This window comes from Mobula hypostoma, chromosome 10 (genome assembly GCF_963921235.1).
Source record: "Mobula hypostoma chromosome 10, sMobHyp1.1, whole genome shotgun sequence".
In the NCBI taxonomy this organism is placed as follows: Eukaryota; Metazoa; Chordata; class Chondrichthyes; order Myliobatiformes; family Myliobatidae; genus Mobula; species Mobula hypostoma.
In genome coordinates, this window is record NC_086106.1 from 163,213 (window position 1) to 176,116 (window position 12,904).

The window sequence follows — 12,904 nt, forward strand, 5'->3', positions numbered from 1 at the left end:
AAGAATAAGGGGTAGGTCATTTAGGACAGAGTTGAGGAGGAACTTCTTCTCCCAGAGAGTTGTGGAGGTGTGGAACGCGCTGCCTCAGAAGGCAGTGGAGGCCAATTCTCTGGATGCTTTCAAGAAGGAGCTAGATAGGTATCTTATGGATAGGGGAATCAAGGGTTATGGGGACAAGGCAGGAACCGGGTATTGATAGTAGATGATCAGCCATGATCTCAGAATGGCGATGCAGGCTCGAAGGGCCGAATGGTCTACTTCTGCACCTATTGTCTATTGTCTATTGTATTCAGCAATCCTTCCCAAACAGCAGTGAGGCAGAGGTTGAGGGACCATTGGCCAGGATAGTGAAGAGATCTTCCTCACTCATTGTCATATGTCTCTTTCAAATGCAAGTAGGGATGAATTCAGTTCCTTGGAGCAGACTTTGAACCCTCAATTCTCTAGCTGTTGAGTGAAAGGGGTGCCAGCTGAATATTGAAATTACTTGGGAGGAAGGGGTGGGCAAAAGTCTTCAACAGAGAAACAAACAGGGAAGGGAGAAAGAGAGACAGAGAACACAAAAGAAAGGGAATGAGAGATAAATAGAGATGGAGGGGGGAGAGAAAGGGAAAATAGATAGAAATAGAACAAAGGTAAAAGTAAAAGAGAAAATAGAAAATACAAAGCAAGAGAAAAGAGACAAAGAGTAAAAATGATTCAGTAGAAAGAGAAAACAGGGATGGGGATAAAGAGAGAAGAGGAAAGAATGAGAAAGGGAGGCAAAGAGAGACTGAGAGTGAAAAAGAGAGCAGAGAGACAAAAAAGGAGGAAGAGCACAGGAGAGGAGACCAAGGAATGGAATGTGAGATTGTTAAGGGGAGAATACGTCAACAGAATAAACGAGAACAGGTTCTGAGGGAAGATGACACGTGGCCCTCAGCCACTGGCAGAGAGGAGAACCGCTTGGAGAGTTTAAAGCGACTGGGCCTCATTGGAGTGTACACACGGCATGGAAAACTCACGCAAGAACAAATCAGATTCTTTACAGTGAAAGAAATGTTGTTACTTCATTCTTTCTACACTCAAATGTCAAATGGAAATTCCATGGTGATCTGTAATAAAGTATTGTGAGATCTGGGACCCATCAGTTATGATGATGCAAGATGGGATCCAAGATGTGTACAGTTTTAAAAGATGTGGGACTGCAGTTTAGCTTGGCTTCTATTTAGTGAGGCCCAGGGAGATGATTGAATTCTGCACTCCGATCCATTTCATCAACTTCGCCAACTGCTTTGAACCTCAGAGTGTCTGCATGACTAGAAAAACAACGAAGAGCTCCCTTACCTCCCCCAGATGCTGCTGTCTGGCAGGTGGCAGGAAGGAGGAATGTTGGAGCGGTGAAACCAGGGGGAGGGGGTGGGAGGCAAGCCAGCTGACACGGCAGTAGCTGCAGGAAGCTGAAGGAATGAATGAAGGAAGAAGAAAATGAAACAAAGTGAGTGAAGGTTCAGATGGAAATAAGTTATTCATTTAGGTTAACAAACAATTGCATAAGTAGAGAGAGTAATGGGGAGGGGCAGGAAAGTCCAAAGGTGAACGTAACTAGGGTTGAATACCAGGTGGAGGCTTCAACGTCCATATCTAAGAAAAGACATACTGGCTTTGAGGAGGCTCCGGAGGAGATTGATGAGAATAATCACAGGAATGAAAGAGTTAACATATGAAGAGTGTTTGATGGCTCTGGGCCTGTACTTGCTGGAGTTTAGAAGAATGAGAAAGGATCTCATCGAAACCTACTGAATATTGAAAAGCCCTAGATAGAGTGGATGCATGGAGGGTGTTTCCTATGGCAGGGGACTCTAGGACCAGAGGGCACAGCCTCAGAATACACAGACATCCTTTAGAACAGACTTGATGAGGTATTTCTTTGGTCAGAGGGTGGAGAATCTGTGGAATTCATTGCCACAGATGGCCATCAAAGCCAATTCATTTGGTACATTTAAAGTGGAAGTTTATAGGTCCTTGATTGGTGAAGGCATTGGAAGGAAGAAGAAGGCAACAGAATGAGGATGAGAGAGATAATAAATCAGCCATGGTCAAATGGTGGAACTGACTCAATGGGCTGAATGGTCTAATTCTACTATGTCTTTTAGTCTAATGCAGTTCCATTGGGGTGAAAAAAAACAGGAGCCGGTTTCGACTGTGGGAGCATCAATGACTTTTGCAGGGTTGACAGATCCCATGAGTGAACTTCTTGGTAAAGAGGTGAATTGGAAACACAGGCTAATGGTCACTGTTCTGGGGAGGAGCAATTCTTCCACAGTTCGTGCAGTAAGCAGGCTAAAGACAAAGAGCAGACTGTACTCGGGACCTCTGAACGTTCCCGTGCAGGTCAATGGCAGCTCCTTGGGAACAGCTGGTCAGTTGTGTAGGCAGTGAAAATGTAGTCTATGAATGGGAGTGTCATCTGACAGGGGAACTGTCCATGCCCACCACCTGTGCCATCTCAGTGTCCTCAGCAAAGCTGGCAGGGTCCACCACACACACATACACACACAGAGACATAGACAGACACAGACACACAAAGACACACACACACACACACACACACACACAACACACACACACAGACCCCAAACTACAGTCTAGATCACAGCTACACTACCCGTGACTGAAGGAGAGGAGGGAGGAGGGAGAGGCCAGAAGTGATCGTGTATCTGTGTGAGGGGGAGATAGTCAGACAGAGAGACAAAGAGACAGAGAGAGAGCAAGGTTGTGTTCAACAGAGAAAGGAAGGCAGAGTATGAGAGAGAAAATGAAAGAGAAAAAGAGTGTGTGATAGTAAAAGTGCGTCAGAGATAGGCAGACAGGCAGAAAGAGAGAGAGAGAAGAACGACAGGGAAGCAGAGCAGTGCAGAGACGGAAGGCCAAGTGTGATGCAGAGACTGGGAGTGAGGGAGAGAGAAAGACAGAGTCAGAAGTGGAAAGAAACTGAACACTTCCTCAAACATCCTACAATAGACTATTTTTAACCATTTTCCCAATCACTGCTGCTTCTGAGAATTTGGTGACTGCACAGCAAGAAAGCCAGAGTGAGAGCACGCTGGTTGCTGAGTCACCTCTGTGTTTATACTTGTATCAATCGCCTGATCCTCAGTTTACTGTGTGGGTCCAATAAGTGTGTCTCTCCTGTACTCAGTAATACTGTGATGAAACGTCTTCCAGAAGAGGAAATGAAAAAGGCAGACGTGCACCCCACCCAGACGATTGAAGTGGATGCATCCAGGTGACAGAAAGGGATTTTTAAATAGACCCGCTATGTATGGAAGGTTAAAAACTGTCAGCCAGAAACAGCATAACAGAGACAGGGAAGATATCCCAATAGTTTCGAAAAGCACTCCCTTCAGCACCGGAACCAGTCACAGTTCTCTGTGTCACCTCAGTGGCTGGCAGGTTACATGAGCAGGAAGGAGCAACGGACCGACCTTGGAGTTGCATCCGTGTCATTCTCCACTCTCCCTCACATCCTCATTCCTAATTCAACCACCCCCTGAAATAGAGCCCGCAAAAGGGATAGGCTGCACCTGAACCTGAGGGGAACCGATATTCTCGCAAGCAGGTTTATTAGCTCTGTTGGGGAGGGTTTCAACTAACTTGGCAGGAGGATGGAAACCAGAGTGAAGAGACTCGGGATAGGACAGTTGGAAAAGAGCAAGGATAGTGTGCAGTCGGACTGTCAGGAAGGGCAAACAAATGATAGGGAAAACTGCAGCCAACAGAGTGAGTATCAGTGTATTAGGGTAGCAAGTACAGTACTCAAAGTGTTACATCTCAATACACAGAGTCTAAGAAATAAGGTGGATGATCTTGTTGCACTTTGACAGATTGTCAGGTATGATGTGGCCATCAATGAATTGTGGCTGAACGATGGTTGTGGTTGGGAGCTGAATTTCCAAGGTTACACACTGCATTGGAGGGATAGGAAGGTAAGCAGAGCGAGTGGCGTGGCTCTGCTGGTAAAGAATGGCATCAAATCATTAGAAAGGTGGGATCGGAAGATGTTGAATACTTGTGAGTTTAGTTAAGAAAATCCAAGGCTAAAAGGAACCTGATGGCAGTTATATACAGGCCTCCAAACAGTAGCTGGGATGTGGATTATAGATAACAACAGGAAATAGAAAAGGCATGTCAAAAGGGTAATCTTAAGATGGTCATGGGAGATTTCAACATGCTGGTCGATTGGGAAAATCAGGTTGGTAATGATCTCAAAACAGTGAATTTGTTGAATGCCTACAAGATGGCTTTTCGAGCAGATTGTCATTGAGCCTACCTGGGGATCAGCTATACTGGATTGGGTGTTAGGTAATGAACCAGAGGTGATTAGGGAGCTTGAGGTAAAGGAACACTTAGGAAGCAGTGATCCCATATGATTGAGTTCAACTTGAAATCTGACGGGGAGAAAGTAAAGTTTAACATAGCAGTATTTCAGTGGAGTAAAGGAAATTACAATGGTATGGGAGAGGAGTTGGCCAAAGTAAACTGGAAGGAGCCTTTGGCAGGGATGTCAGCAGAGGAGCAATGGCTAGAGTTTCTGGGAAAAATGAGGAAGGTGCAGGATAGATGTATTCCAAAAACAAAGAAATACTCAAACTGTAAAATCGTACAACCATGGCTTAAAAGGCAAGTCAAAGCTAACGTAAAAACAAAAGAGAGGGCATATAAAAAAGCAAAAATTAGCAGGAAGATAGAGGATAGGGAAGCTTTTAAAAACCTACAGATAGCATCTAAAAGAATCATTAAGAGGGAAAATATGAAATATGAAAGCAAGCTAGCAAAGAATAATAAAATGGATAAAAAAAGCTTTTTGAAAAATATAAAAAATAAAACAGAGATGACAGTGGATATAGGACCGCTAGAAAATGAGGCCGGAGAAATAATAACAGGAGATGGTAGATGAACTAAATGAGTATTTTGCATTAGTCTTCACTGTGGAAGACACTATCAGTGTGCCAGATGTTAAAGCGTGTGAGGGAACAGAAGTGAGTGCAGTTACTATTACAAGGGAGAAGGTGCTCAAATAGCTGAAAGACCTGAAGGTTCATAAGTTACCTGGACCAGATGAAGCACCCTAGGGTTCTGAAAGAGGCAATGGTAGAGACCTTTCAAGAATATTATGGTAATGACCCTTCAAGAATCATTGGACTCTGGAATGATGCCAGAGGACTGGAAAATTGCAAATGTCACTCCACTCTTTATGAAAGGAGGGAGGCAGCAGAAAGGAAATTACAGACCAGTTAGCCTAACCTCAGTGCTTGGAAAGATGTTGGAGTCAGTCGTTAAGGATGAGGTTATGTAGCACTTGGTGACACAGGGCAAGATAGGACAAAGTCAGCATGGTTTCCTTAAGGGAAAATCTTACCTGATGAACCTGTTGGAATTCTTTGAGATTACAAGTAGGATAGATAAAGGGGATGCAATAGATGTCCTTTATTTGGACTTTCTGAAGGCCTTTGACAGTGTCACATGTGAGGGTGCTTACCAAGTTAAGAGCCCATGGTATTATAGGAAAATTAAAGCATTGGCTGATTGGTAGGAGGCAGCTTGATTAAAGATTGACTTGCAGGTTGAGTCGGTGGTTAGGAAGACAAATGCAATGTTGGCATTCATTTCAAGAGGTCTAAAATATAAGAGCAGGGATGTGAGAGAGGCTTTATAAGGCACTGGTGAGGCCTCACCTTGATTATTATGAATTGCTTTGGACTCCTTATCTAAGAAGAGATGTGTTGACATTGGAGAGCATTCAGAGGAGGTTCACAGGGATGATTCCAGGAATAAAAGGGTTATCATATGAGGAACATTTGATGGCTCTGGGCTTGTACTCTCTGGAATTTATAAGGATAATGGGGGGAATCTCATTGAAACCTTTCGAATCTTGAAAGGCCTAGACAGAGTAGATGTGAAAAGGATGTTCTCCATGGTGAGGGAGTCTAGAACAAGAGGGCACAGCCTCAGGATAGAGGGGCGTCCATTTAAAACAGAGATGTGGAAAAATTTCTTTAGCCAGAGGGTGGTGAATTTGTTACCACAGGCAGCTGTGGAGGCCAGGTGGTAGGGTGTATTAAGTCGGAGATTGATAGGTTCTTGATTGGCCATGGCATCAAAGGTTATGGGGAAAAGGCCAGGGAGTGGTGCTGAGAAGGGTAAAATAGGATCAGCTGTCATTGAATGGTAGAGCAGACTTGATGGGCCAAATGGCCCAATTTTGCTACTATGTCTTATGGTCTTAAAACCCGACACCACTGTGGTAAATCACCCCTCGACCCACTCCCTGTGGTAGACCTCCCTTCAACCCACCCCCCACATCTGTGGTAGATCTCTCAACCCCAACACCTGTAGTAGATCTCCCATCATGGTAGACTTCCTCTGGATCCCAGACCCTGTGGTAGACCTGCTCATGACACCCACCCCCTGTGATAGACTTCCCCTTGATCACACTCCTTATCGTAGATCTCCCCTTGATCCCAACCTCTGTGGTGGACTTACTATTAAACCTACTCCCTGTGGTAGACTTCCCCTCAATCCCACCCCCATGCTAGATCCCACTCTCTGTGGTAGACTACCACTCGATCCCCACCACCTATGGTCAACTTATCCTTGCCCCCACCTCCTATGATTGACTTACCCTTGAATGCACCCTGGAGGTAGACTCACACTCAACCCCATCCTCTATGGAAGACTTGCCCTCGAACCCCACCACCTGCCATAGATTTCACCTTGAACCTACCCTGTGGTAGACTTTCCCTCATACCTGACCCTCTGTGATAGACACCCTCATACCCCACCTCCTGAGGTACATATCCTGTCGTACCCCACCACCTGTGTTAGGCTACCTCCTAATGCACCCCTGTTGTAGACTTCCCCTCTATCCCATCTCCCGTGTGAGACTTCCCCTCATACCCCACACCCTGTGATAGACCCCTTCGTCCTCCACCTCCTGTTGAAGACATCCTATCGTCCCCCTAACCCACCCCCTGTTGTAGACTTCCACCCTATTCCACCTCCTGTGGTAGACTTTCCCTCGTACCCCAACCCTGAGGTAGACGTTCCCTCGCACCCCAACCCTGAGGTAGACGTTCCCTCGTACCCCAACCCTGTGGTAGACTTTCCCTCGTACCCCAACCCTGTGGTAGACTTTCCCTCATGCCCTACCCCTGAGGTAGACCCCATCCCCTGTGGTAATTTCCTTTCAGACCTTTTGTTATGAGGTAGACCACCTTCAAACACCATTTTCTGTAGTATGCCCACTCGACTCCACCCCATGTGGTCGACTTCCACTCAAACTCTCCTTCTGTGGCGGAGCCTACGCCATGGTAGACTTCCTCACAGATCCTAATTCCTGGCATAAACCTCCTTGGAGCCTTATTCTTTACATAGACCCTCTCAGACTCTCATTCCTAAGTTGGACCTCATTCCTGAGCTTTACCCTGTTGGACCCTCAATCCTAAGGTAGACCCCATGGACATCATCTCCTATGGTAAATTTCCCCTCAGACCCCCACCTTCCGAGTACCTTGCTCCCCATTGCTCACTCTGTCTCAGCTTTGCATCACGGCCTGCAACAACCTCTTCAGCCCAAGGTAATCGACGGATACTCCTTTCAGACCTGAGGCTGGTGAAATTCCATATGCTACATATCAATTGCTGACAGGTTCTGCTCCCCCACAGTCACCCTGCTGGTATCCCAAAGATCATGTCCCTGGAATGATGAGGGTTGACCTTCACTACACCCAGGGCACATGGAACTGCAACAATATCTGTCCACAACGCCCACCCTGAAAACCCACTGACACCACAGGGATACACTTACTTCTGATTGTGGCAGTCCTGGAGGTGGCAACTCCTTTGGCGTTGTGAGCCTCGCACCGGAAGGTTGTTGACTTCCGCAGTCCTGCAGAGACAAGGATCTGCAGTTAGTCTTGCTGGCATGGAATGAGCCCAGGCACAGAACGAGGCCAGGCACGGATTAAGTCGTGGCACAGGTTGAAACCAGGCATGAATCAAGTCCAGGCACGAATAGATATGACAAAGAAACAACTCAGATGTTAAAGTCAAGCCTCTTGCATGTCCACCAACTCCAAGGTTTGTCCACTTACTCTGAGGTTGCCCCATTTACCTTCCAATTTCATTTGCTTTCCCCAATGCCAAAACGACTTTGTCAATATTTATTGTGGAAGTTGTAGTTACCCAGAAAATGGCCTCTTCAAAGTTTATATTCTTATGCTCCATAATTTGCGTTAATTAAGTTATACAGAGGATGAACCCTGGGCGCCCTCCCACGACTATGGTCAACACGCTCCTAGAAGACAGGGGCATGGCTAATGTAGATGAACTGAACACACTGATGTGGGAGAGGGAGAAGTGGAGAGTCCGTCATCATGCCCGACGCCGGCCCCCTAGGCCTGAGTCGACATAGTAGTAGTAGTAGAAGTTATACAGCTCAAAAGCAGGCCCTTCAGCCCAACTTGTCTCTGCTGACTACTTGAGCTAGGCCCTTTGGCCTGTGTTTGTCCTATAGCCCTCTGTAAACCTCCTGTGGTAGAGTTATTGATAGAGTAAAAGGCCCTTTAGCTCACAAAGTCCACACTGACCACAAACCATGCATATTTACACAAATCCTATCCTAACGTCAAATCCATTTTACTCTTCCCCGTGCACATGGAGGGCTATGGTCCGGTGCAGTTCTTTGGGAGCAGGCAGTTTAAATGGTTTGGTACAGACTAGATGGGCTGAATGGGCTGTTCCGGAGCTGTTCATTTTTATGACTATGAATCTATGACATTGCCATCAACTGCCCCAGATTCTACCACTGGATGCAATTTCCAATGACTAATTAATATACTGGCTCACACGCCCTTGGGAGACCAGAGCATCTAAGTGGAGATCAATGAGGAGATTATCTTATCTTATAATAGAACATAAAACATTAGAGCACAGTACTGGACCTTTGACCCACAATGTTGTGGCAACTTTTTAACCTACTCTAAGATCAATCTAACCCTTCCCTCCTACATAGCCCTTAACTTCTGTATCAACAATGTACCTAAGAGTCTCTTAAATGTCCCTAATGTATTTGATTCTACTACCGCCCCTGGCAGGGCGTTCCATGAACCCATCACTCTGTGTGTAAAAAGCATACCTCTGACATCTCCCCTATTTTTCCCTCCAATTGCCTTAAAATGATGCTCCCTTGTATTAGCTTTTCCTGCCCTGGGAAGATATCTCTGGCTGTCCACATGATCTTTGCCTCTTATCATCTTGTACACTTCTCTCAAGTCACCTCTCATCCTCCTTCATATCCAAAAAGAAAAGCCCTAACTTGTTCAACCTATCCTTACAAGACAAGCTCTGTAGTCTAGCCAGCATCCTGGTAAATCTCCTCTGCACTCTCTCTGAATAAAACTAATCTTATCTTAAAATCTTACCAAAAAAATCTTATCTTTCCTCTCTTCTCTCAGTTGTGACATAAGGTATTGACCCAAAATGTTAACAAATTTCTTCCCAACACCACTCACCTTCAGATGCAGCTTGACCCACTGTGTTCCCCCAGCAGTTTTTTTACCCCACAGTTGTTGTGATAGGATTCGAAGTCAAGATGATAAGGCCAGTCCTCCTATCATTTGTTCATAAGCTTAACCATGGTACCTGTAAAACTACATCAACATGCCCCTGTATTTTAACTGCTTGTATATATGACCCTGACTCTCCTCTTTCCCAGTGTGACTATCCTCAGTCATTTCATCTCTCCATCTTGCTTACTCGTTCGCCCTTCCCCAAACTACAAAATTAGTTTTAATCCCTTTCCTCTCTACTATGTTTTTGCATTTCAACATAACAATAAATCAGGCAGAGGGAATTTTTAATTGGAAAGCGTTAACTGTATGTGAGGTGAGAGAGGATTAACCACAGACACCACATCGAAGGCAGCTGACTCACCCATCTACACACTGACTTTCCATTTTTATTTTTATTTATTTCAAAGTATAGCACAGCAACAGGCCCTTCCAGCCCAACGAGGCCATGATGCCCAACTACACCAGTTAACCTACTAACCCATACCTCGTTAGAAGTGCGAGGAAACCGGAGCACCCGGATGAAACCCACATAGTAACAGGGAAAAGGTACATACCCCTTACAGACAGCGGCGGAATCCAACACATACACTAAACACTATGTCACTGTGTCACCCCTCTCTTTGATACTTTTACCAGATACCATGATACAAGTCATTCAAGTATTTTTCCAAGGAAAGGATTAGACCTCTTTTTTAAAGAAATTACATTGAAGGATTATATATTTTGCACAATTCAAGATGCAAGATTGTTTAATGTCATTTCCCGTACACAAATGCAAAGGAGAACAAAATAATTATTACTCCAGATACGATGCAGCACAAAATATACAATAAAATAAAGAACTCAGTAATAAAACAATATATAAATAGAGAAGATAGCTCATATACATAGATTGATTTTATGTCCATAAAGTGACGCAAGGTGAGGGAGTGTCCGTGCAGAAGGTGACCGACAGGAAATGATAAAGTAGTGGTGGTTGGGGGTGTGGATCAGCCTTACTGCTTGGGGAAAGTCACTGCTTTTGATGGTTTTGGCCTGGATGCTCTGTACCTCCTCCCTGACGGGAGTGGGATGAATATTCCATGAGCAGAGAGTGTGGGATCCTTCAAGTTCAAAGTTACCATACAAAAGATACAGGATATAACACAGGGATCTTCCTAATATCGCAGTGAGCATTTAGTTAGCCTGTCTAATTAACATCCTTTACTCATCAGGATGAGTACCAAAGACCCCCAAGACCCAACACAGGGCACAGGTATGTGATGAACACATGGATCACTAGATTTTAGGAAGGAGGGGAGATGATAAGAACTAGAGGGGCATTCTGGCCCTTGTTCCTATTCTGGTATACAGATCAAACCCCAGTGACATTTTTTTTCTCTAACCCTGTGATGCTTAATTCCCTGAGTATATAAAAATCCTGAACATACTCATCAATTAACAGCATAGTTACACAGTCACTAGGGCCACTGTCTGACAGCCTCAGTGACTTAGTTTCACTCCTAACCTCCAGAGTTGTTTACATATTTTTACATGTTCTCCCTATGACCATATGGGTTCACTTGAGTACTACATAGAGTCAGATAGAAAACTACAACACAGAAACAGACCCCTCAATCCATCCTGTCTGTGCCAAAACTCCCACAAAGTCCTGCTACCGTTTCTTCCAATGTCTCAAAAACATGAGGGGCGGTAACTTAATTATCGTCATAGTCATACTTTATTGATCCCGGGGGAAATTGGTTTTCGTTACAGTTGCACCATAAATAATAAATAGTCATAGAACCATAAATAGTTAAATAGTAATATGTAAATTATGCCAGTAAATTATGAAATAAGTCCAGGACCAGCCTATCGGCACAGGGTGTCTGACCCTCCAAGGGAGGAGTTGTAAAGTTTGATGGCCACAGGCAGGAATGACTTCCTATGACGCTCTGTGCTGCATCTCGGTGGAATGAGTCTCTGGCTGAATGTACTCCTGTGCCCACCCAGTACATTATGTAGTGGATGGGACACATTGACCAAGATGGCATGTAACTTGGACAGCATCCCCTTTTCAGACACCACCGTCAGAGAGTCCAGTTCCATCCCTACAACATCACTGGCCTTACGAATGAGTTGGTTGATCCTGTTGGTGTCTGCTACCCTCAGCCTGCTGCCCCAGCATGCAACAGCAATCTGCTCCAAGGGTCAGACACGTGATAGAACTTGGTAGGGGTGGAGCTGATGAAAATGTAGATAGAACAAAATAAGTTAGAGTAAGATTAATGTAAAAATGGGTCCTGAAAGGTCGGCATGAACTGGGTAGGCAGAAGGGCTGTTCCCATGCTCTATGTCTCTGTGACTCTGAAACTGTTACTCTGAATGCAGAAGAGCGGTCCTCTGAATGAAGGAATACACCATACGGAACGTACTCTCTTCTCATGACTACCATCAGAAAGGAGGTACAGGAGCCTAAGGATGTACAGTTAATGATTTAGGAATAGCTTCTTCCCTTCCATGAATCCATGGACACTATCTCACTATTCTTCTTTTGTACTATTTCTTTATCTTATTTTAGAATGTAACTTTTTGAGTTAGTTTTCATGTCTTTCCACAAAACAACAAATTTCACAACATGTCAGTGACAATAAACCGGATTCTGATTCTGATTCTGATTCAACTGGCTCGAACAGAGAAGAGAACACAGATAGGCCAATGGTCAGAGACCTACAGCAGAGATTTAGGCCAGTGCTCAATGAGGCTCTGCCTATTCTCTTCATTTCAGTATCTTTGAAATCCTCTCTCTCTCTCCTGTACACATATTGCACCTCTTCAACCCTAACCCTAACCCTCTTCAACATGGCAACAGGGAGGTTCACTGACTGAACTGCAGAAATCTGCTCATCACAGTTGTTTAGCCCTGTTGCAAACAGACTCTTTAGTGTTTTGTACCTCGTCAGAGCAAATGGCCCACTCTGACGATGGCACAGCAGTGTTGTGGTTCGTATAACGCTGTTACAGTGCCAGCAATCTGGGTTCAAATCTCACCACCGTCTGTGATGAGATTGTACATTCTCTGCATAACTGCATAGGTTTCCTCCGGGTGCTCCAGTTGCCTCGCGCATTCCAAAGGCATACAAGTCAGGGTTACTAAGTTGTGTGTACGCTTTGTTGGTGCCGGAGGTATGATGATACTTACGGGCTGCCCCCAGTGCATCCTTGGCCTGGCTGCTCGTTGATGCAAATGACACATTTCACTGTATGTTTTGATGTACATGTGACAAATAAAACTAATCTTTATCTTTATCA

General features: G+C 44.9%; 1 protein-coding gene across 2 annotated transcripts in view; it reads right to left on the bottom strand.

Moving 5' to 3' along the window:
• LOC134352579 (tyrosine-protein kinase receptor UFO) overlaps positions 1–12,904 on the bottom strand; it is a 195,980-nt gene that overhangs the window by 111,833 nt on the left and 71,243 nt on the right. For both annotated transcript variants that reach the window (XM_063059831.1, XM_063059830.1), the window contains exon 5: positions 7,849–7,929. In XM_063059831.1, coding sequence (XP_062915901.1) covers positions 7,849–7,929 — 81 coding nt within the window. The remainder of the gene's footprint in view (positions 1–7,848; positions 7,930–12,904) is intronic.